This window comes from Colletotrichum phormii (assembly GCF_030913505.1).
Source record: "Colletotrichum phormii strain CBS 102054 chromosome Unknown BDP81scaffold_1, whole genome shotgun sequence".
NCBI lineage: Eukaryota > Fungi > Ascomycota > Sordariomycetes > Glomerellales > Glomerellaceae > Colletotrichum > Colletotrichum phormii.
In genome coordinates, this window is record NW_026851443.1 from 1,550,302 (window position 1) to 1,572,958 (window position 22,657).

Genomic DNA, 22,657 nt, shown 5'->3' on the forward strand with positions numbered 1-22,657 from the left:
GCTGGATCCAGCTGTTGATTCCTCCTATTCTCCTACGCTACGATAACGGTATGGATGCGCTCGAATTGTTCCGCTGGCCTGAATGGAATGGAACCCCTCCTGAATGGGCACGCCAGCGAGCTTGGCTGCAGCTATTCTGCGCCTTGGACCAGCCGCCCTTTTCGAAACAATGCAGTTTGCGCCCCAGGGAAATGGAAAGGGGCGACTGGGAGCTGGGTCATCTACCCATAGTCATTGGACCGCTGGATGAGACAACCAGTTGGTCCTGTCTCTCTCACACTTGGCCCGCGGGGGGGGGGGTGGGGGTTGATTTGACTGTTTGACTGACCCGATGTAGGTAAGGTACCTTTGATCAATGGGACAAACATTATGCAGAGGCGGCGGCGCGGAGCGGATGCGCGGCGGGTGTTTCCCCCCTTCTCCGGCCCCCCGGGAGATCTTGTGGTCTGCTCGGCTTTCCATGCTGTGTCAAAGGGGTTAAACTGCGAATTGTGTTTTGAGGAAAACGCCTTGGGGATTAGTGTGTATTTCCTTTAGTGATAGCTCTTTTCCGCGTGGTGTATCCGTACGGGACGGTCTATCGGGCCAGTGTGTGGTGGCATTCGACCCGCAGCCTCTCCCCCAGGGCTCCTCTTTGGATATCCTGCGTCGTGGAGTCTTCCGTCATAGCCCTCATTTAATTTCCGTAGTTGTATGGCCAGCCACTCCTCGCAGTGACTACAAAGATGAGGTCAGAGAGACAAGGGAAAAACTAGACGGTGAGGATTTACCTGTCAATGTGCAAGCTAACCCAATCTCGTCATATAGGGACTTACATCAGAGTGAGGTTACTAGAAATCTCCGCATAAGCCCCCTATCACTTTTGAGGACCCTATACTCCATATTGTATACCTGTCTGAGTATCATGCAACTCAAAGCACCTACTACTTAATAATCCACACCTTCTCCAGCGAAGAAATCCAGATACCAGTATTTATGATCCACCCTCCTCCCCATCATCCAGGTTCACAGCCTGCCCTCAATGAGTAGTGACTGCCTTGGTACTACTAGGTAATCATTCTGACCATCTAATTCGCAACCCACGTGACGCGCAATCTTTCTTTATGACCCATCAAGCTGTAATGTTTAATCAAAGGTGGACGAGAAAGTATACCATTGGATTGAAAGGTGTATAGCGCGGCCCCTTTCTTCATTAACGCCAAACCTCTAATACGTGTAGAAGGCTGTCGAATAATACATGGCGACTTAATACGGTATACTAGAATAAAGTAGCCGTCTCGATCCTTCTCTTTCTTTCCCTTTTTTATTCTACCTAGATGATCTCGTATAGATTTTAACTTGAAATACCCTAGGGGCATAGGTCCGTAAGCTGCTATAACGGTAGGGAATACAATAACATAATATTTTTAATTTCTCTTAATAGACCTCGCGAGGTCTCAACCTCTGTTCTCGGAAACCGTTCGTTTCTTAAGCAAAAGCCGGTTCAAGCTCGGAGAGGATGGTAGACGCCCATCTTCCGTAATGATCACTCCCAGCCACCGAGTGATTATGTTTATCACTTATCACTGACGTGATCAGGATTGATACTGTCTACATCAAACGGTCGATGTCACATCATGGATAAGACAAAGAAGCGCAGCCATGGTAGCATTCACTAGGGCAGATATTGAAACGACACGATGGCCCGCAAGAGAGACAAACAGCAGCTCAAAGGTCAACTGTATATAACCTAACCGATTCTCATTCTGATATCATTTCTAGTAAACACATGATCAATATCTTTCCGCTATGACACGCGCTCCAAACAAATAACAGAGCACACGACTCGCCCTTTCGCTACTCCTTACAGGGGAGGCAACTCCTCTCGACAAATAGGACACTGCAACCTGAACCGCATCCAACCCTCCAAACACGCGCTGTGGAAGATGTGCCGGCACGGCGTGACCATATAATTCCTCCTCGTAAACACGCCAACGACCCCTCCGGCCGTCGGGTCCTCCTCGCCCGCCCGCATGACGGGCACCTCGAGCACCTCACGACAAATGGCGCAGTCAATGGCGCGCAGGTTACTCCCGCCGCCACTCTTCTTATCCCTGACGTCCTCGCCGCCGCCCGACCCGGACCTCACCCTCTCAAGAGACGGCGACCCGGGCTCCGAGAGCAGACCGATCGGCAGCCCACCGGCCTCGATGCCGTCCTCGCGCAGGATCGGGTGGTAATCCCACGCGTCGGGCGTCCAGCTTTTGGGTATACCGAACCGCGGGCCGAGCACGTACTGGAAGGCGAGGATCCAGAGCTGGATCCACAGCCACGCGCAAAAGACGAGGAACGCGCGCCGGTCCGTCTCGGCGAAGAGGAAGTTGTTCTCGTAGATGTAGAAATAGGCAAAGGGGAGCAGCCGCAGGACGGACTGGCCGATGACAAATTGCCACGTCAGCGCGCGGCGGCAGTTGCGTAGGATGTTGCGGTGGATCTGGGGCACCCAGAAGGAAAAGTAGACGAGGGCCACGCTATTGACGAAGAAGTTGCGCACGCGCGGGTACCAGGATGTGGAGGCGATGGAGACGAGGAGGATGAGGGATACGGTCATGGCGAAGCGGAATATGACCGATTGGAACGTGACCTCGGGCCCGATACGATGGCCGCCGCCGGTGCCCGCTGTCGGCACGGCTGCCGCACCGCTCGCGGCGTCGGCAATTTCCGCGTCGATATCCTGATCCAAGGGGATGATGATCGGAGGCGAGGGTGCTCTCCTGCGAGGCCCCGCGGTGACGGGCCGCGGCAGGGAGTCCGCTTCGAGACCTTGCGCGGGCGTGGCCGGTGTGCGCGGCGAGTCATTGTTTGCGTTTTGCTGCTCCCTCTCGGCACGCCTCCTGTTCTCAGGCTCCTGCACTTTGTGGATTTCCGCCAAAAAGAAGCCGCCAAGGGACATGGATAGAAACGCCGAAAACAAAAGCGAAAGCGACTCTAAGTACGTGATGCTGGCATCCAAAGCCCACATGGACGCCGCGGCGAAGATGCCACCGTCCACCATGACCATCATACTAATGGTAGAGTAGCTGATACGACCCATCGTCGAAGGTGTAGCTGATTCCTTCATCTGTTGCTTGAGAAGAAGGGCCTGCGTGAGGATCACCATCGCGAAGAGGAGGATCCATACCCGAATCTTGTGGTAAATAATCTCCGTCTTCATGCCTTGGAGATGTTGCCCATCGACGGGCGCGAAATCCGGCGGTCCCTTGGTTTCTAGAAAGAATGCGCAGTCGGGTGACCAAATAACGGCTGAGAGCTGGAGCTCTGGAACGCCGCGAATGGGTGCGCCCTCTGGGAATCGTAATTCTTGCTCAATGTCGCTGATGATCCTTGCCATGCCCTCCCTCGTCGGACGAAAGCCCTTCATGTCTAGAAAGTTTCTGTCCGGTGGATGTACTTGGGCGTACATGATATATTCGCAATGTGGCGTTGGATTGAGCGTATCCGGTGGATTCGAGAGATCCGAAGTCCACGGCATCACGCCATCGTTGAACACTTCCTTCTCCTTCCTACGCAGCACTTCCGCGAGAGTCAGGTTAAGCAGCCGCTGGCTCGACTGGAAGAAGTCTAAGCTGGGCGCCAAATGCGGTAGACCGAAAATGCCGTCAAACTTCTCGCTGGTCGTCGTCAAGAGAATGGTCCCTTGACGAGGCCACTGGACGCCGTGCAGCCTCATTTCCCAGTTGACGCCGCTGCCCTTGACATCCTCAATAGTGATGGAGGCCTTTGCGCTACGCACCTTGCCGCCGGACGAGGGGCCCTCGTCGTCCTCGACGTCGCTGCGGTAGTCCAGCTCCCTCCCGTGCTTACCGGTGTCGACGAGGTCCATCAAGATCTTGCCCTCGTCTCCCGTGATGTTCCTGGCCCACTCCGACTGCGCGCCGCTCCAATGCAGGCTCGGCGTGATGGCGCTCAGGTTATAGTTCGTCCACTCCCTCCTCGACGTCGCTTCCCTTCGAGTCCAGGTCCCCTTGACCGCGCCCGTGGCGTTCTGCCACACGGGCTCTCCTTCTCCAATGTCCCACAGATTCACTCCGCCGACGGGCGGTATCGCGTTATGGCTCCATTCCAAGCAGCGTTCCTGAAAGCGCTCGAGATCGTCCCAGGCGAACCCGTCTTCGGGACGGAAGCCCGTCAGGTTGAGCGACCTAGGCAGCAGGCCTTCGGACGTGCCATTCTCGCGCCGTGTGAAGTCGCCGTAAGTCGAGGTGTTTAGGAGGTCGAGAGCGTGCTGGTGCCGCCGTAGGCGCTGAATCGCTAGGTCCGAGGCGGAGAATAGAGATGCGCCGCCATTGTCGGGGGAGAGGAGAATCCAGAAGACGCCGACGAAGGCGAGGGCGAGGAAGACGAGGCGCGGGTCTCGGTACGGACTGGGCATGGTGTGCGGCGTGCCTTGGGCCGCTTAACTCGGGGCCATCGCTCTGCTGCTCTGGCCGGCGGGTTGTCGGTTGTTGCAGGAAGCTTCGTTGGCCGGAAAGGAAGACGTAAAGAATGCTTCTGGTGTAGCGATTGGGGAGGGTGACGATGTACGGATGAACTGAACACTGTAGGCCGAAAGTAACTTTGAAGACGGATGACGGCATCAGCCAAGTTGCTGAAAGCGGACCGTTTGGCGGCGCGACGGATACCGGAGCCCGGGGGACGCTCCAGTCGTCTTATCGCCTTAGGTAGGCCCCACAGGTACCCGTCCCCTGGTGCTAGCGCTGCAAACCAGCAGACACCTTCCAGAGCTGGCCTCCGCGTGCGCATTTTGGCCCCTCCACATTGCATGTTTACTGGAACCAACAGCGCAAACACATTGAACCCCGCCAAACCTGGACCGCTTCATCTCTCGTAACTCCCACAGCCAGGCGACATCAAGACTCACAACCCCGCCGACGGTATCTCAAACACAACCAGGTCGGTTAAGACAACAACGTTGGAGTTTTCACACACGTGCTCTACCTTTGCCGATTGAAAGGCTCTCTCGCCTATAAAACAATGGCCTCCAACAACCCCGACTCGAGCGCAAACCAGTCTGCGGTTAGTCACTTCACCTCAGGCTTTGCAAGTGGAAACATCGCCTAGCCTTTGGTGCACCCGAGGCCGCAAACGACGTCATTGGGCTTCAGTCTCCGCTCTGGAAACTAACTTTTAGAATGTCACAGGTCTCGGAGGATCCCAAGACCGACGTCAACGCAGCCGTCGAAGAACTCCTGAACACAATCTCTAACAAGTTCGCGGGTGTCTCAAGTGAGATTTTTGCAAAGAGTAAGTCTAGAAAGTCCCGAGGGGAATGACTTCATGTCTCTCTACAACATACTAAAGCTATACAGTGGACGAAATGTCTCGCCGCCTGGACAACCTTGAAGCGGCTCTTCTAGCTAACAAGGAGAAGGACGCCGGCCCGTCCAAGTCATCTTGATTCAAGTCTTGACGACATATTTCACGAGGCAGGTGGTTTGCATGCCGATGGCGTTAGGGTTCATAGGATAATCTCACAGGAGCTGATTATGATGGTCGGGTTCCATGGAGCAGACTTGAGTTATACTTGTTATTGTTATTCATCATCGTCGGTATCCTAGACTACCAATCCCAACTGGAGCTAAACACACTCACTTGCATGTTGCTTGCTTTTCAACCTCCTAGAACCTTCCCAAACCCATACTTCAAGATGCGTCTGAAAACTTGCTGACAGAGTTCACTACAACTCCTCCTTCTCACCGGTGACCTTCTCAATGAACTTGCGGAGAATGTTGGTCTTGCTGGTGATCTCGTCACGCTTGGCAGGGGCCAGGCCACCCTTGGACAGGATGCCGTCGAGGCGCTGAAGCTCCTTCTGGGCGTAGCCGTCGCTCTTGCTGAGCTTGTCGAAGACGCGGACGTAGTACTCGGCGTACTTGTACTGGGCCTTCTCCTTGAGGGTCTCGGCCTGCTTCTTGGCCTCGGCGGCAGCGTCGGAGATGCTGGTGCCACCAGTGTACTTGGCGACAATCTCGTCGAGGGAAGCAATGGTACCGGCGATGGCGTTGAGGGCGCCACCGGGGCTGCGGTTGGTGCCGGCCTTCTCGTTGATGAAGTTGACAAAGTCGTCCTCGCTGCGGCCACCGGTGTAGAGCTCGCCCTCCTTGGAGCCCTTGGGGAAGAACTTGATGGTGGGGTAAGAAGAAACGCCCTGGGCGGCGGCAGTGCCCTTGCTGTTCTCAGCCTCGGCATCGACCTTGGCGATCACGACACCCTCGTCGAGGACAAAGTCCTGGGCAACAGTCTCCCAGATGGGGGCGAGGGTCTTGCAGTCTGTTGAAGGAGTTCAGGTCAGCATTGTCGGTCAAGAACAAAGAGAATCGCAGAATTGAGACTTACGTCCGCACCAAGGAGCAGTGAAGGCAATGAGAACGTCCTTGTCTCCGCCAATGGTGGTCTTGAAGGACTCATCGGTGAGCATGTTGACGGCGCTGGGCGGGGTGTACTTCTTCTTGGGCTTGGCACTAGTCTTCTCCGTGATGAAGGTGCTCAGGGCCTCAAGATCACGACCTCCCTTATAGTCGGTAGGCTGGTCGCTCTTGCCGTCGAACCACTTGAGAGTAGGGAATCCCTGGATCCCGAATCTCTTGCCCAAGTCTCTCTCGGCGTCGGCGTCCACCTTGGCAATCTGGACATCCTTGGAGGACTCGAAAGCGGTGGCGAGCTCCTCGTAGATGGGAGCAAGGTTCTTGCAGTGGCCGCACCAGGGAGCGAAGAACTCGACAAGAGTGGGCTTGCCAGACTTGAGGACGACGTCGTCAAAGTTGGAGGGAATGAGGTCAAGCACGGCAGACTTGGCGGCAACGGTAGCTGCCAGAGCGCCGAGCACGAAGCTCTTGAGGACGACCATTGTTGCTTGATCGAATCGGACCAGGAGGAATAAAGAAGGCTATATGGTATCTCGACGCAGAAGAAGAATATCAAGCTGCTGGGAAAGATATCAGCAGTTAGGAATAATGGTGGTGCAGACCGATGCTTTGAAATCAGTGGTTGAAGGAATTGGTAAAGAAGCCACTTTGCGGGTCGTCCCCCAACGTCACACAAGAGCTCAGTCCCTTGTTCCTTCTCCAACAAGCGGCGTTCCCAGCAGGGGCCCCACTAGAAAGCAGGGGGGGGGTAAAATCTTATCAGAAAAGCTTATCACCTATCTTATCTACATCACGTGCACTGCCAAAGCACGGACTTCCCCCAGAAGCGAAGGGGGCTCCAACCCACCCTGACCCAAGCCCCAGCAAAATACAGGCGCACAAAAATTTCCGCCAGACGTCTTCAATCCAACCACAGCCAAACCATCTCGAGTTTTCGCCGACCACCCTCTCGACGACACCGCCCATCCGCTCGACAACCGCCATCATGTCTCACGAGTCTGTCTGGAACTCCCGCCCCCGCAACTACGGCAAGGGCTCCCGCTCTTGGTACGAATAATACCCCTCCCCAAACCAGCGCGAAATTCTGGATGGAGGAACAATTTGGGAAACGTCGGGATGCGCGCGCGCACACAGGAGAAGACAAGCAGAAATGCTGACATTTTCAATTTTTATAGCCGTGTCTGCAAGCACACCGCCGGTCTCATCCGCAAGTACGACCTCAACCTGTGCCGTCAGTGCTTCCGTGAGAAGGCCAAGGACATCGGCTTCAACAAGGTATGCGAAAACACACACAAACACCCCTTGGAACCTGCGAACGAACCCGGGCCTGGAACCCCTCTCCCCCACACTACAACCATGATCGCTTTAAGAAGGCCCAAACCGCTAACCCGAGGCCGCGATTCTACAGTACCGTTAAATTGTCCAAAACTCCGAGACGGCAAAGAATGGGAACTTGGTGAAGGTGGTTGGGCATGAGTGGCCCGTGGAAAAATGCATTCAGACAAGAGGGAAGGCTTCCAAGGGCAATTGGAGTTCTTATGGCTGGCTTAACGGAAAGTGCAAAAATCCGTCGGACGTCCAACTGAGGATAGACGAATACCACGACATTGAACCTTTTACCACCATCCAAAACGTTTGGGGCATTACACACAGACTCAATATCAAGCCAAGAATGTGTGAGTTAAGCTGCGCGTGAAGACGGCACGACCTATCTGTAGTTCGTGAGACCGCGCAACGCCTGGATACCAAGCAGCTAGCTAGTATGGCCCTCCAAGTTCTGGGGATGTAATTGATGACTCGAGGTTTACCAAACGTAACGATGACATGTCAGCGAACATACACGTGTTGCATTAATCTAGTCAGGCATTATCATGTGGCACAAGGCACAGTTTGTTCTATTGTCCGTCGTCTTCTAAAAGTACATGATTCAAAGACAGGGGGTGAAGTAGAGCGGAGATCTTTGAGCCCAAGACCCGACAATATACACGAGCTCGAGGGCTCAAAGCGGAAAACTTTGGGTCGGTTGTACATGAAATCGTAAAGCAATCCAACTCCTTTTTTTGTACAATCCCCATTTTTTTTCACCATCCGGGTTCCCATTTCATGTCGGGGAAGCTGTGTTCTGGGTGCCATTTCACCGAGTTTTGAGAAATCTTGCGGTGAGAGTCCCTTATTTCAGGATACGGGTGATGAGACCAGTGGCGACGGTGCGGCCACCCTCACGGACGTTGAAGCGCTGGCCGACCTCGACGGCAGAGGGGTGGTGCAGCTGGGCAACCATCTCGACGTTGTCACCGGGCATGACCATCTTGTTCTTGGCGTCCTCGGTACCCTCGGGGAAGGTGAGGGTGACGGACTCGTCGGCAGTACGGAGGTACATCTGGGGCTTGTAGTTCTCGTGGAAACCGGTGTGGCGGCCACCCTCATCCTTGGAAAGGACGTAGAGGGAGACGAGGAAGCTGGAGTGGGCCTTGACGGTGCCAGGCTTGCAGACGACCATACCACGGCTGATGTCCTCGCGCTTGATACCACGGAGGAGAAGACCGGAGTTGTCACCAGCGCGGGACTCTTCGCAAGACTTCTTGAAGGTCTCGATGTCGGTGACCTTGGACTTGATGATCTGGTCACCCTTGCCGACAATCTCGATTTCGGTATCCTTCTTCAGGAGACCACGCTCGACACGGCCGGAAACGACGGTACCACGGCCAGAAATGGAGAAGACATCCTCAACGGACATGAGGAAGGGCTTCTCGAGGTCACGGGCAGGGGTGGGGATCCACTCGTCGACGGCCTTGAGCAGCTCGTCAATCTTCTCCTGACCAATCTCGGGTCTCTGGTTCTGCATGGCCATGAGGGCGGAACCCATGATGACAGGGGTCTCGTCACCCTCGAAGCCGTAGGTGCTGAGAAGCTCACGCATCTCCATCTCGACGAGCTCCAACATCTCGGGGTCGTCAATGGCATCGACCTTGTTGACGAAGACGACAATCTTCTGGACACCGACCTGACGGGCGAGCAGCAAGTGCTCACGGGTCTGGGGCATCTGACCGTCGGAGGCGGCGACGACGATGATGGCACCGTCCATGTTGGCGGCACCAGTAATCATGTTCTTGATGTAATCGGCGTGACCGGGGCAGTCGACGTGGGAGTAGTGGCGGTTGTCGGTTGAGTACTCGATGTGGGCAGTGGAGATGGTGATACCACGCTTGCGCTCCTCGGGAGCCTTGTCAATGGCGCCATACTCGAGGAAGTTGGCGAGGCCCTTCTCGGCCTGTCTCTTGGTGATGGCGGCGGACAGAGTGGTCTATTGGGTGGGACGGGGGGGTTGGTCAGTATTCATTGGGTAATGGCACAAACCCCTCGAGTCTGAATATGTACCTTTCCGTGATCGACGTGGCCAATAGTACCTGTAAAATGATCCCCAGATTAGCTACATCTCCCAAGCCTTCATAGGCCGAATTCGCATACCAATGTTGACGTGAGGCTTTGTCCGCTCGTAGACGGCGTATGTGCGGTAGACGTTGAGGATGGGGGAGACGTTCTGTCTCTTCAGAGCGGCCTGAAGGGGGCTAACGTTGCCCTGGCGCAGCGAGGCGCGCGCCGTCCGGAAGAACGGCGCAACGGATCTCAGGGAGGCGGACATTTTCGCAGGCTGTGGGTATTAAATAGTACAGTAGAAAGAGAGAAGAAGGAACAGAGAGGAGATGGACGATGGAAATGCTCGTTGTCGACAACGGCTTTGTGGTGATAGGGGGGAGGGAGGTTGATGAGGTAGGTATCGTCTGATGGGAGTCGGCGTCCTCGAAATTTTTTTGCTGCCGGGACATTCCTTTTCGACCAGGAAAGACGGGGGGAGGTCTGCTGGAGCTCCTGCGTCCATTGGCGGGCCGGTATGTCAGTGCTCTCCCCGGCCCCACTACGCAAGCCATTCACGTCGCGTCGCCTCCCTTGAGTGCTGCTCCGGTAATGCGCGAGTGTTGACTGGCTGGGGCACATTTTAAGTCTTGCACGTCATGCAGATGGTGGTTTTGATAGACTTGACTCTCAACAATTGCGCTGGCAAGAATTCGAAAGGAAAAGAGCCTCAAAGATGCAGTTGTTTTCGGAAGTTGATCCTTGTTGTCAGTCAATGGAGTTGCGGTCGAGAACGAGGACTCTTCGAACCGTTTGTCTCTGGCAGTACAGATGAGGTCAATGATCCAAACAGGTCACACCTCTAAGTCCCAAGGCCAGTAAGAAGTGCGCTTCTGCTATGTGCCAAGTTGCAAACCACTCCTCCGCTGAGATCCAAAATTGAAAGCTACCACGCTGTTGGAGATATGACAAGGAAAGTCATCCACGGTTGTTGCAAGTGGACTCATTGCCCTTGTGATCTCTCGAATAGATGCTGCTCAATGACCTCTGCAACGGGGAACAGAGCACAATCTTGTCGCTCTGGTTGTCGGTTTTAAACGATGGAAAGTCTGGCAGATAACTCACTCATCATCACCATCAGACCCCGACTCACCACCCTCACCATCACCCTCCCCACCCCCATTCTTCTCCTCCTTCGCCTTGGCCCTCTTCCTCAGCTTCTTCAAACGATTCAACCGCTTCTTCTTCTCCTTCAGCGCCTCCTCCTTACCCGCCTTGAACTTCTCCTCCTCCTCAATCTTCTTCTCCCTCTCCCGCCGCTTAACCCGTATCGCAAGACGCTTCTTCTTCCCAGGCCGCCTCCTCCTCGCCGCCGCCGCGTCCGCCTCCTCCTTTGTTTCTCCAGCGTCTCCTCCTGCTCTTGCTTCTGCTGCCGTTTTCTTTGACGACGGCACCGTGGTGCCAGGAATCGTCGTCACCCGCCAAGGCTGCTCCATCCCCCACCACCGCCGCTGCGCCCACTCGAGAACCTCCTCGCCCGACACCGCCGAGAAAGCGAGCTCCGCCTTCGCCTCGGGGGTCGGCTCCCCGGCGATGTAGTACGCCAGCGGCTTCTTGCGGATCATGGCCCCGTCACCCGCCATTGCGCGCTCGTCCTCGTCGACCAGCGCAATCTTTGTCGCCGGGTTCGATGTGGTGAAGAGCCTGAACTCGAACTCCTCGGGCTCGTCGTCCTTTGCCGTTTCTCCGTCCGTCGTCGTCGGTTGCTCGGTCGTTTCTGTCGGGGCCTGCTGGTCGGCGTCGCCTAGGTCGAGCATGCCCGCCATACGGGCATGCAGCTTCGCTAAGAGGTCCGCATCTTGCTGCTCGTCGTGGCCCGCTCCTTCGTCGTCGGACGACCCCTCGAGGTCCTCTCGCCGGACTCTGTGCGTGCGAGTTGTGGTCAGCGCTGCTGCCGGCGCAGGGGTTCGCAGGAGTAGAATGCTGCCGCCTCACCTCTTCGCGTCGGGAAGCTCAAACATGGCTGCGTGCTTCCAGGGAAAGGGATTCTCCTTGCCGGGTAATCAGGTAGGGCAGCAGCGGAAAAGTGCCGTGGACGTTGTGACGTTGTGGCGCCAGACGAGGGAGTACGAAGAGTGAGCGAATTGCAATCTACACTGGCCGGGATTTCGATCGCCAAGTCCCCGTGCGAAGCAGAGGGCAAAAAAACCGGCGAAAGAGCAACTTCGCAATGCGATCGGTGCTATGTGGAGTTCTGAGCACGGGACGGAAGGTCGCAATGTGATGGACGGCGGGCGGCTGACCGGTGGAATTTCGCCCGATCGCGGAGCCGTTCAATTGAGATTTTCGCTCGCTAAAGTGGGAGCGGCGAACCTTATCTTATCGCACCGTTGTGAGGTCCTACCACAGTGACAGTGCGGAGTACCACTAAGAGAGATGCAAGGTATCCATACGAATGGGTACGGATAACTCAACGCGATAATCAGAGATGGGCTGCGCGCCGTACGCAAACTTGTTCATGTACCTACAAGCAAGTATGAATACGGAGTATCCGTACATACCCTATGTCTGAAATCTTGAAAGGGGTGCTTATGCAAGCGGGTGGTATTTCTGCTTTACGGCCGAAGATCAGAGATGACCGCTGCATCATTACCACCAACCGGGTTCTCAAGATTATCAAGCAACTGCCATCGCCGTCGCCTCTTTACGTTTGATTCAAGGAAGCTTCTCAAATCCGCTACTAGATACTTGAGTAAGTAGGTAGATCACGGATACCACAACTCTTCCTCCCTTTGTCAGTGGCAAGTGTTGAACTGGCCACCCTCTGAAAACAACTCCAATTCAAGTCTCCGTCTCTCTCAACTTCACTGCCAAAAACAAGTCGCACCGTGTAGACTCCACCCATTTTGCACCCGATATTTCGAAACATACACCTCTTCCCAAAGTTCCCACGTTCTCATCCCCCATCCCAAACGTCTGTCTGACCTCTATTAATACCTCCTCAATCCAAAACATGACAGCCCGCTCACCCACTCGACGGCATCGAACTTCCTGCCCAGTGTCCGCCGTCAGCTTGTCAAACCACACCCCAGCAAGCCACCGAACAAGGAGGTGTGGAGTTTTTTGGTAGGTATCCGTACGAACACACCTTGACACCGTGGGAGCCAAAAAAGTGACAGTCGGAAACATAACGTGGGAAGCAAGGGGTGGGAGGGGGACACCAAGGTGCAAAAGGCGGGCCGCCGGGGTTCAAACAATGTGGGAAAGTAAACGCGCCAGCGGAGCCCTTTCTCCCCTCCCCTCTCTCTTTTCGTACCTATGTATCCGTATCCGTCTCCGTTCACCAAACCTCATCTCTTTGAGAGGGGGGAGCGGGTGTGGTGCGCCTTCTTTGAGAAGGATCATCGTCATTCCTACCAGCTGCTCGGGTCCCCTCATCCCTCACCCCCCCTCCTCTCCCCTCCCCCCTCATCCAAGTTCCCGCGCACGCGTGTCAAGGTATCCGTACATTCTGCCCAGCAGTTTTTCATCCAAACCACTCCGAACTCAGCACCCACGCGTGCCACGGCATCCTAGATCCTTCGAGCCTGATTGATATCGCTCAGCCAAAGGGGTACGGGTACACACACTCTGGTACGGACTACGGATGCTCTACTGCGTATCCGTACAACCGTCTCCTTGCGCCGCGTCCGCACATACATACATGCATGCATGAAACGGCACACACACCACACATAACGAGCCAAATCCCACGCACAGCGGTGGTAGTGGCACTGATGCAGTGGCAGCATCCTCCAGCAAGAGGCCCGAACCGGGCATCACCCGCGTTCGCCCTGCGTGGCAGCGTGGGTTACGTGGGTTGCGTAAGTGGAATGTAAGATACCTAACCTACCACGGTATGCGGCGTATCACAGCGTTGGTAGTATCGGTGATGGTAGGTGGTGGTGGGCTAACATCAAGAATACGACTCCAACGTCCAAAAAATCGATCCAACAAACATCCCCCGTGCCTCTCTCTCTTACCCGCCAAAAGTACCCTCTTCACTTCTCTCTCTCAAAGCGGATAGTCTCTGTGGATTCTCATCACGAAGGATTCTGGAGCTAGAGGGTGAACCACAGTGACAGAAATTACACCATTCGTATTCTTCCTTCCTCTACGGAGTTACCTAGACCCCTCTCTCTCCCTTTCTTTCCGTCTCTCCGTTTGTCTCTCCTTCGCCAAGCCTCACCATGCTCATCATGAGAAAGAGCGTACCCGTTATTATGCCGTACAACATGCAGACAGACGAACACACACAAAAAAGGCAAGAGACCAGAGAGCAACCTGAGCACAGGACAGGACAGGTCCCGTCTTCCGCTCAAGCGCACCCGTTCCGCGCGCTGTGTTGCGAGCCTACCTACCGCCGGCGCCAACGCAGCACTAGACCTCCCCCCCCTCCTCCTCCCCCCATCACACTATTGGCATCACAAATTCCCAGCTGAGCGGACCCTGCCGCAGTGGCCCGCACCTTTAGCCTCGTGCGCAACGCCGCAACGCAAAGCAAGGTGTGATCGTGACTGCGACCACGTCAGGTAACTTCGTCCACTTCGTACCTGTGTGTGAGTGGGACGTGGGATCGTAGAAACGCCGCCGAACGGTGGTGGTGGTGGTGGTAATCTCCCTCACAGAAATATGAAAAGAGATGGTCAGACACCCTCACCTCACCTTATCCTACATCAGGTAAATGTTGGGAAGGGGGGTGGAGAGGTCCAAGGTCCCCCAATCCAACCAACCTAGGTCGGTGGCTTATTTCCATGTTTGTATACGCACCAACAGTCGTAGACCAAACAACATAAATGACCCGCGTGCCCGGTGCCCGTATCCGCCTACCTACTCATCATGCTGAACAACCAAACTGATTCAAATACGAGCTCTGGCGTCTCCCCCATTCGGACAACGGACCTCGACGGGAGAAAGAAGAACCAATGTGGATTTTTGGGCTGGAATGGATGCTTATTCATTGCCTATTTGCTTGCTTGCGCATTTTCTGGCCTATTTTCTCGCCTCTTGCACACTCTCTCTCTCTCTCTCTCTCTCTCTCTCTCTCTCTTATACTATCCCTTATCTTTCTGTCTCCCTTCCTTATCCTCATTCTCTAGCAAACCAAAACACAAAAAATCTTCATCAAGAGTCCGAGAAACCACGCACAGAAGGAACGCCACCACGCTGGGTGGACGTCCAGCCAACCAGCACTCTACCACCATCCGTTCCCACACCGCCGGTGCCTTCCCATGCCGGGACCCAACCGTTTGGATCCGTCCCGGGTAAATCAGACGAACTCTCTCCGAGGTGTGGATGGCGGGACCCAACCACACAGTTGTGACAAGGCTACCAGCCAAGGACCTTCTCAGTCTGGACGTCATCCCATCCTCGAGGCTGAGCCCTTTGTGGCTTTGTCCTTTTCCTTCCCCCCAATACCCTTCCTTCTCACAGGCAACACAATTTGCCAATGTTGGCGCATTCGGGACCAAGGATGCCGAGTCAAGACCACAATGCCTTTCATTGCTTTCCTTGTCCGATACCCGGCGCTCAACAAAACCAAGAAATACCATACATATCGTTAAGTAACCCCCGCCCACACAATGTCGCAGCACGGCCCGGAGCCGGTGATAGAAGCGTCCGGCCGGAGCGTTCGACGTCAATGCTATCCTCCGTGTGGTATCGAAATGCCCAGCCACCCAGACAATGCCCGTCTCTTGACGCCGATCTCAACCATGTCGTTGCTGCGCCTACCCAAATTATGCTCGGGTCCGGTCTGTCATGAGACCTTGTAAAAAATCACGCCCATGCCGAGCAGAGCCACTAATGGCAACTGCCAGAGGGAAACCTCCTTAACCGTGGGATATGCCGTATTCCAATCGGTATAAATCCCTCGCCTCGACAGCGCTCCAGAATCGAAATATCGCACCTAGGTACTTGAAGATAAAAAGTCGAACCCAAACCGCAATCACTCTTCTGGCCTCGGATTGAAGGTATAGTGGTACACAGTCATGGCTGTCGTGCCAGGCCCCGAAACAAGCTCGGCCCTAAAAGCTTGCTTCTCTTAGCCCAAGCATCGTTTGGCCCGACCTATTATTGTCCCTTGAGTTTGGAGACAAGTGGCGTGACCCAGCCGCCAATCAGTTATTCTCGCAGCTAATTAGTGTTCCAGGAGTAATGGTTCATGCCATCAAACGATCCCCGGTGGGCGCTGCTGTATGACCCAGGGGCTGGCGGAGCGGGAGCGTGCTCGTGCTTAGTGGTTGGCGCAGAGCCTCCGCTCGAGTATTGTTCAGGGAAGCCATAAGGCCTTGCCTCACTGCTGCTGTATGCGACCGTCGAGGCAGGCTCTCCGGCTGTTGTTGTCCATGAGCTCGAGGGCGGGTAGTAGTCTCGGGAAGGGTTGGAGTGTGACGCGGGGGGGTCGGGCTTGTAGGACGGCGGTGCAATGTCGCTGGGGTTACTGCCCACTGCTCCGTAAGAAGACCCGTACCGGTACTCTGGAGATGCCTCATGATGAGACATGGACCCGATGGAAGGCTGGCTCGCATGCCTCGGGCTTTTGGTGGGTCGAGGGTTGTCGACATATCTAGGCACGTTGAGCGCGTTGTCTGAGCTCGATGCCATTGCCGTGGCCGATACTGATAGTGGTGGCGGGGCAGTCGTGCTTTGCACGTAAGCGTATTGTGTCCTGATCGGAGGCTGCTGCTGTTCGTTGGCAACCAGAGAAAGCTGAACGGAAGGCATCGACGTTTGCAAAGGCATCTCATGGGCTTCTCCACCGAAGCTTGCACTTCCTGGCAGAGCAACCTTGTGGTAAGATTCTCCCATAGTCGTGGCCGGGTAGCTTCCCGAGCCAGCTGGTGGTAGCTGTGGCATCCCGGGCACAGAGTTCGAGGAGGACCAGTTGGGGTACGAGCTACGATGGGTTAGTAACCGGGCTTCGTATTGCAACAATGTCGATCAAGTGATGGGCATTGAGGGAAGGCGGTTTGACTTACTTGGATCTCATGGCTCCCATGGGTGCTCCCGGCATCTTGGGCCCTCCTGCGTTGAAGGTAAAGGCGGAACGGGGCATCTGCATGTCCAATCCTCTTGCCTTGGCATCCTGCGGCTTGATAGCCAACGGTCCTGCCACAATACCCAGTCCAGTCTCGACCAAAGCTTGGCCCCTGGAGCCAGCGCTCGATCCCAGCAAGGGAATCTCCTTTCTCGCCTGGAAGTTGCGAGGGCTGCGGCCTCGGACAACAATGGGCGCTGTAGTCGCTTCGGTAAGCACAATCTTGCTTCCGTTGGCCAACGTCCCAACCACCTTGAGGTGGAGCACGAAGTGTTGCTGCAGTTCCTTTCGCCGCCCGTTGTTTGCGGTGGCACTTTGTCAAGTCAGTCAAGATTCGGCATGTCAGCGCAAGTGCGCTTCGGCTGTGTTACTCACATTCTGAACTGAAGTCGGCGCCAGCCAATGGGGTAGACGGCATACTCGCCGTCGGATTCCGAACCATCTTCTTGGAACGGGATCAAGGGAAGTGATGCTGGCTCCTGGTCGGGGGTCTGGGTAATCTCTGGGGAGTTGGGTGGCGGCGTCTTCCAGGGGATGACGATGAGTCGGACGGGGTGGCCGTCGACAGACTCGATGGCAGAGATGGTTACTTCGGTGTTACTAACAGGGACCGTCTCGCCAGTCTCGGATATGACATTGAGCTGGCCTCGCGGGGTAATGAGAGAGCCGCTAATCTGGAAGAGGTTTCGTCGGTAGCAAGTCAGCTCGGGCTGGAGGATGGAACCGTCGGTGCTGTTGGCTGGCATTTCGGACAGGAAGAACATTCCGTGCAGCTGAGCGGACAGCTCCAGCTGCTGCATGCGTCCATGCTGGTCGACAATAGTATGCTTGTCTTGCACCCTCTTGAAGGAAAGCAGCTTGTGGTCGTGGTTGACGGTAAGTTTGGAGCCATCGTCACGCAAGTCCTGGACAATCTCCTGGTAAGGGGGCTGTTCGGTTTGCGAGTAGGGTCTCTTGAGGTTGGGGAAGCTGTGGTGGGATGTCAAGCTGGGATGCGAATGTCTGTCGTACGCATCGGATTCGTCTTGGGGGTAGCGACCATAGGGATAAGATCCGTGGTCTACACTCGGGTGGGTGCTCCTAGGGCGTCCCGCGTGTGGTGAGTTGGCGGCGTGGCCTCCGAGGCCGGAATCCAGGCTGTTGTTGAATCGAGACGACATTTGGACGGGACTCCCATAGTTCGACCAAAGATTGGAATGTGCCGGCTCTTTCAGCTCTGCCATGACGGGGTAAGTGACCGTGGTTGACATTAGAGCATGCCTCTCTGGTGCGCTGTAGTCCTGTTCCAGACCCAAGCGCGCCTCTGTCACTCTTCTTCTTCTTCTTCTTTCTCTGTCTCGGTGTGTACTTTACACAACGATATGTCGAGGTCCTTGCTGGATGATCGACAAGAGGTATGTATGTACGTTGTTAAGGCAAGTTATCTTGACCAAAGGAGGTTGGATTGGTAAAGCGAAGGGGAGGATGAGCGAGTGTGTTATTTGATCTCGAGGAGTGATGGCGAAGACTCGAGAGATGCAGAAGATGCAAAGATGAAGTTGAGGATCAACGGACGACGGTCATGTTTAAGGTTGCAGGGAGAGATGTATACTTGTATCTGATGGGGTGGATGGGTAGCAAGAGGACGGTAGATGTTGGAGGGGGTGTCTGATGAAAATCTTCGGCACTGTTCTGGGGTGGATACTATGATGGGGCAGGGCTGGGGGAGGCCAGCCAAGGCAAGGTCGAGGTTCAAGGTCAAGGTTGCTTCGAGTCGAGTCGGAGTCGAGTCGAGCAGCAAGTTGATGTCTCAACGGGATGTTCCTCGTGCTGGGCCGTTGACCTGTGCCTTCTTCAGCGGCAGCGGCAAAGACAAGGTCACCGGTACAACGAGACGGCGGGTTCTTGGACAGGACGGTCAGTGCATGCAACCATACTGGGAAGGAGAAAGGTGAGGAGCGGGCGATCTGGTGAGCGGAAGAACAAGGCACGCTATGGAGCTACGACGATGGAGTATGGATGCGCCCTGCAGAGCGGCGACCAGGTTTAGGGAAATACCCTTCTTAGAAGGCGGCGCTATGGGGAAGGGGGCACGCAGTACGCAGCTCGCAGTACGCAGCTCGCAGCACGCAGCAGCAACACGCAGGCCGTAGACCAAGACTTGCAGACTGGCAAAAGAGGAGGAGGAGGAGACAAAGTCGACGAGGGCCCAGGACGAGGGGCGGCACTGAAACGGTTTGATAAGAGCAAACGAGCACATTTCAGGATACCAGGTCCAGGGCCTTTTACTGCTGTTGCAGTAGTGTAGCTCTGGTTTATGAATTTGCATACAGACTACTGGCCCGTCCAAGCAAAGGTACGCAATATTTACCTTACCTTAGTTTTAGTGACTTGTTAGTGTGAGCAAGACCACGGAGTGAATATGACGGACGAGCTCCGGGGCATGGAGAAACAGCGACGCTTATTCGCCCAAACACACTTACGAACAAGTAGAACCAGCCGACGCATATTCGCACATCCAAGACCAGTCTTCATTACCCGCACCCGCACATAAACATACATACGATACCTGAGAAAAGATGCATAGCTACGTAGGTATCATGGATACACACGGGTCGAATGGCCCCAGTTGGACACTGGCATACACACACTTCCTCTCTATCCGTACACACACTCTTTTCCCTCTCTCTCTCTATCTGTTTCTCTTTCTCTCCTCTCACTCGATCGGCCTCGAAGACACGCGCGCGCACATGCACACACACACACACACACACACACACACACACACACACACACACACACAGTCTCCCTCTTGCTCTCTCTCTCTCTCTCTTCTCCCCTCCAGCACACCCCCGCTTCTGCCGAAGGCGTGAACAAGTCCCTTGCACAAACTGGCATCGCTAGGAGCAAAAGACATGGAAGAGAGTTGACGGCAAGCCTTCAGGGTTGGCACTACTGACCCTGGTGAGCAGGGTGGCATGTGTGGTACGTAGCTCTGTCGAGATGGAGGGACGGAGAAGAACCTGGCATGGATCGTACGGAGGCACGAGGGGGGACCATCTCTCGAGGAGAAATCGCAGGCTGGAAAGGCCCCAATACCCTCGTCTTGACCAATGGAAGCATCATGGCGAAATGCCCAGGGGTTGAAGAGGGGGGGGTCGCTCGATAAGAAGACTAGACAGAGAATCCTCCGACGGTTGTTGTAGGCTACTGGCCCGCAACATTTCTAGAAGACCGTTGGGCAGAGACGCCGACGAAGGCAGGAAGTGGAAAGGTGTATGGGCCAAGGGGGGTGTGAACGTGTGAAAGAGAGAGTGAGAGAGACGGAGAAGGGAGGGCGAGAGGGGGGGATCGGCTCACGAGATTGCTAGAGACCAGGGGCCGAGTTCAACTCGCTTGGGGCACACATCCAGTTCCAAGATCCCTGTTCGGGTATGGTGGAGTGGGCAGGCAATATTAAGAGAGGGTTAATATAATAGACACAGGCGCCTGACTGAGGCTTTTGCTGGCAGACTGGTCAGACAAGAGGCAATGTCTCTGAGTCTGTCCTTATTTTTCGGCGTTGTTCGGCCAAGGAGGGGAGGGGTGTTTCCCCAAAAGCAAGGCTGTCAACGGCGCGGTTCGTTCAAGCATTCAAGCGTCGCAACTCTGGTTTTCTTTTGTTCGGGCTCTGCCGTCAAGTGTCATGACTCTCCTGGGACCCAAGACGCGCCAGAGCAGGCACATGCCGGGTTCGAGTCGGTCGGGGAGACACCTCGCTGCTCACTGCTCACTGAGAGAGAGGGAAAGATGAAAAGAGGGGTGTGGATGGAAGAAGACGTAGACCGAGGAGGCAAGAAACTAAAGGGGTCCTTTTCCTGGACCAAGTGTAAGTAAGAGGAAGGTAATTGAGCCGGTCGGTCAAGATGCCTGATTCCATGGTATATCGAATGCGTGCTCACGACTCGCGATGCTTGCGGTTGCATCTCTCTGCTCTCAAAGCCTCACTGCGCATGATTAGACTCATATGGAGATCCGTTATGACTTACATACATGGGCGCTAGTGACCCTATGGGCCAGAAGTAATCTCCTGACTCCTCCTTTCTCCTCTTCTTCGTGTCCGGCTCTTGCGAGGATTCAAGTATTGCGAGAAATATTATGACAAAGCGAGGGTGAAGGGTTCAAGGTTGACGACTTGTCAATAATCCGAAGTAGAGAAACACTCGGAGCACGGGTGACGGGGTGGCAAGTTGTGGGTGTGTCAGGGAAGTAGAGGATGGGGGCCCAGGAAACCACACAACATAACATGGAAGAGTATCCGCAATGTGTGAAGGGGGAGAGAGAGCGAGAAAGAGAGATATCCGTACTTCGTACAGACACACAGAGAGAGAGGAAAAGAAACGAAGAAGCAAAAACGAAAGGAACAAAAAAAAAACTAGACACAAAAAATAGAGCGAGGCACAAATGCGGAGGCGCCCAGGCATGTTCGTGGGAGAAGTTCCTGAAAGGGGAAGCTAACAGTCTGTGCCCGCACCCGGGCTAGGGGTCCGCAAAAAGGCGCAGGGTTGAGGGTCGGTCCTCATCATGGCAGTTGATAGAACCCGGCCGGGGGCCACTGGTGGCTTGTCGACGGGGTGGTACGTACCCTTTTGTCCCCGTAGTCCCGCCGCCCGCGCAGGTGCGCAACCCACTCACTGCTCCAAGGTGCCGCGTCCGGAATCCCACGAACCAGTCGCATCGTGCTGCCCTGCCGCTGTCTGCGTGTGCTGCTAAAGTACCTGGGACAGCTGTGCGTAGAATCTCCGTTTCCGAAATGGCCACTATTCGCTAACCTGCTGAGCTGCTGCTGCATTCTTTCTTGCACTTTGTCGCCAAACCCCCTCGCGTCTTTTCTCTCGCGAATAGTCTAGGTGCGAATATCTGTCTTTTGACTTTTGGGGGCGCTCGGATACCCCGTCCCCCTTCTTCTAAACAAAGACGAAGAAAGGGGTCCCCGGGAAATATGAAAAAAAGAGGCAGCCCGTCTCATCAACCAAAAAAAAAAACGGGAGAGACGCGTAATCTTGGCTCCCGTGCTCCAAAGTAATCAACGGCAAAGGGTCTTGGACACGAGACGAGGCGATGCGAGACGATCAAAAGGCGGCCTGAATTGCGATAGTCAGCATTGTCCTGGTTGTTTTTGACAGGAAAGGACCAGACCACCAGACATAGTGTATTGAGTACCTATCTGTTCCCCTTCCCCCTCCCCCTCACTCACACTCTTCCACACACGCAGTACTTCGAACGGTACACTACTGTGTATGTGACTACCTCCCTATTAGCCCCGCGGGACAGTAGCACTGGCTCCCGAGGAGCTTTGGGGGTAGCGCAGCGTAGCTTAGCCGTAGCGTAGCAGTAGATGAGCAAGTAGCAGTGGCAGCCGACGCAGAAGCATCAGCAGTCAAGGTCAGGTAGGGCGTTCTAGCTTCCCATTTGTCGGCGTTAGGCCGGTTGTGCAAGGTACCTGAGCTGCTGCTTCCACGTACCGACATGGATGCGGGCACCGTTGTGTGGTGGAAGACTAGTGTAGAACGAGGACGACAAGGTCGAGGACGGGTGATGGGCGGCTGACCGCCTGCCTTCCTGACCTCACGGCACCTTCATCGAGCGGCAAGGTACAGAGGATTCAAGGTACGGATACCATGCAGTCGCCAGTAACGGCGCGGCTTGGTATGTGGGCCTCGACAACGACCTTGGCTCGGTCTGGCTGTGGTTGTGCATCCAGCTTGCAGTGTATGCCCTCTGCTGGTCTTCTGAATGGTCTCGGTCAAGGTGTAGGTCTTGGTCTTGGTGGCCAGCAGTCTGTAGTCTGTACTGTACAGAT

At 55.1% G+C, this 22,657-nt stretch overlaps 8 protein-coding genes across 8 annotated transcripts; 2 read left to right on the forward strand and 6 right to left on the reverse strand.

Moving 5' to 3' along the window:
- Window positions 1–1,634: 1,634 nt before the first annotated feature.
- On the reverse strand, window positions 1,635–4,645 carry BDP81DRAFT_412990 (uncharacterized protein). The gene has a single exon (XM_060589258.1). It carries the CDS (start codon window positions 4,409–4,411, stop codon window positions 1,844–1,846), a length of 2,568 nt encoding a protein of 855 aa, XP_060451647.1. The 5' UTR covers window positions 4,412–4,645; the 3' UTR covers window positions 1,635–1,843.
- Window positions 4,646–4,812: 167 nt separating this feature from the next.
- On the forward strand, window positions 4,813–5,654 carry BDP81DRAFT_412991 (heat shock factor binding protein 1). The gene is made up of 4 exons (XM_060589259.1): window positions 4,813–5,055; window positions 5,181–5,283; window positions 5,349–5,562; window positions 5,632–5,654. The coding sequence occupies exons 1-3, from the start codon at window positions 5,014–5,016 to the stop codon at window positions 5,435–5,437; spliced, it is 234 nt and encodes a 77-aa protein (XP_060451648.1). The 5' UTR covers window positions 4,813–5,013; the 3' UTR covers window positions 5,438–5,562; window positions 5,632–5,654.
- Window positions 5,655–5,716: 62 nt separating this feature from the next.
- Window positions 5,717–6,886, reverse strand: BDP81DRAFT_388516 (protein disulfide-isomerase erp38; the record flags this gene model as incomplete). Its single annotated transcript, XM_060587136.1, has 2 exons — window positions 5,717–6,309; window positions 6,376–6,886. 2 exons carry the CDS (start codon window positions 6,884–6,886, stop codon window positions 5,717–5,719), a joined length of 1,104 nt encoding a protein of 367 aa, XP_060451649.1.
- A 503-nt stretch (window positions 6,887–7,389) lies between these two features.
- Window positions 7,390–7,821, forward strand: BDP81DRAFT_388517 (40S ribosomal protein S29; the record flags this gene model as incomplete). The annotated part of the gene is made up of 3 exons (XM_060587137.1): window positions 7,390–7,451; window positions 7,580–7,679; window positions 7,813–7,821. The coding sequence occupies 3 exons, from the start codon at window positions 7,390–7,392 to the stop codon at window positions 7,819–7,821; spliced, it is 171 nt and encodes a 56-aa protein (XP_060451650.1).
- A 753-nt stretch (window positions 7,822–8,574) lies between these two features.
- Window positions 8,575–10,047, reverse strand: BDP81DRAFT_456535 (translation elongation factor Tu; the record flags this gene model as incomplete). The annotated part of the gene is made up of 3 exons (XM_060593186.1): window positions 8,575–9,708; window positions 9,783–9,811; window positions 9,873–10,047. 3 exons carry the CDS (start codon window positions 10,045–10,047, stop codon window positions 8,575–8,577), a joined length of 1,338 nt encoding a protein of 445 aa, XP_060451651.1.
- An 832-nt stretch (window positions 10,048–10,879) lies between these two features.
- On the reverse strand, window positions 10,880–11,779 carry BDP81DRAFT_444318 (uncharacterized protein; the record flags this gene model as incomplete). Its single annotated transcript, XM_060591821.1, has 2 exons — window positions 10,880–11,681; window positions 11,754–11,779. The coding sequence occupies 2 exons, from the start codon at window positions 11,777–11,779 to the stop codon at window positions 10,880–10,882; spliced, it is 828 nt and encodes a 275-aa protein (XP_060451652.1).
- Window positions 11,780–14,747: 2,968 nt separating this feature from the next.
- On the reverse strand, window positions 14,748–15,640 carry BDP81DRAFT_6758 (uncharacterized protein). The gene has a single exon (XM_060596140.1). The coding sequence runs from the start codon at window positions 15,347–15,349 to the stop codon at window positions 14,852–14,854; it is 498 nt and encodes a 165-aa protein (XP_060451653.1). The 5' UTR covers window positions 15,350–15,640; the 3' UTR covers window positions 14,748–14,851.
- Window positions 15,641–18,409, reverse strand: BDP81DRAFT_486589 (NDT80/PhoG like DNA-binding family protein). The gene is made up of 3 exons (XM_060595207.1): window positions 17,212–18,409; window positions 16,778–17,149; window positions 15,641–16,695 (listed from the first exon to the last, which is right to left on the reverse strand). The coding sequence occupies exons 1-3, from the start codon at window positions 18,084–18,086 to the stop codon at window positions 15,933–15,935; spliced, it is 2,010 nt and encodes a 669-aa protein (XP_060451654.1). The 5' UTR covers window positions 18,087–18,409; the 3' UTR covers window positions 15,641–15,932.
- Window positions 18,410–22,657: the final 4,248 nt, after the last annotated feature.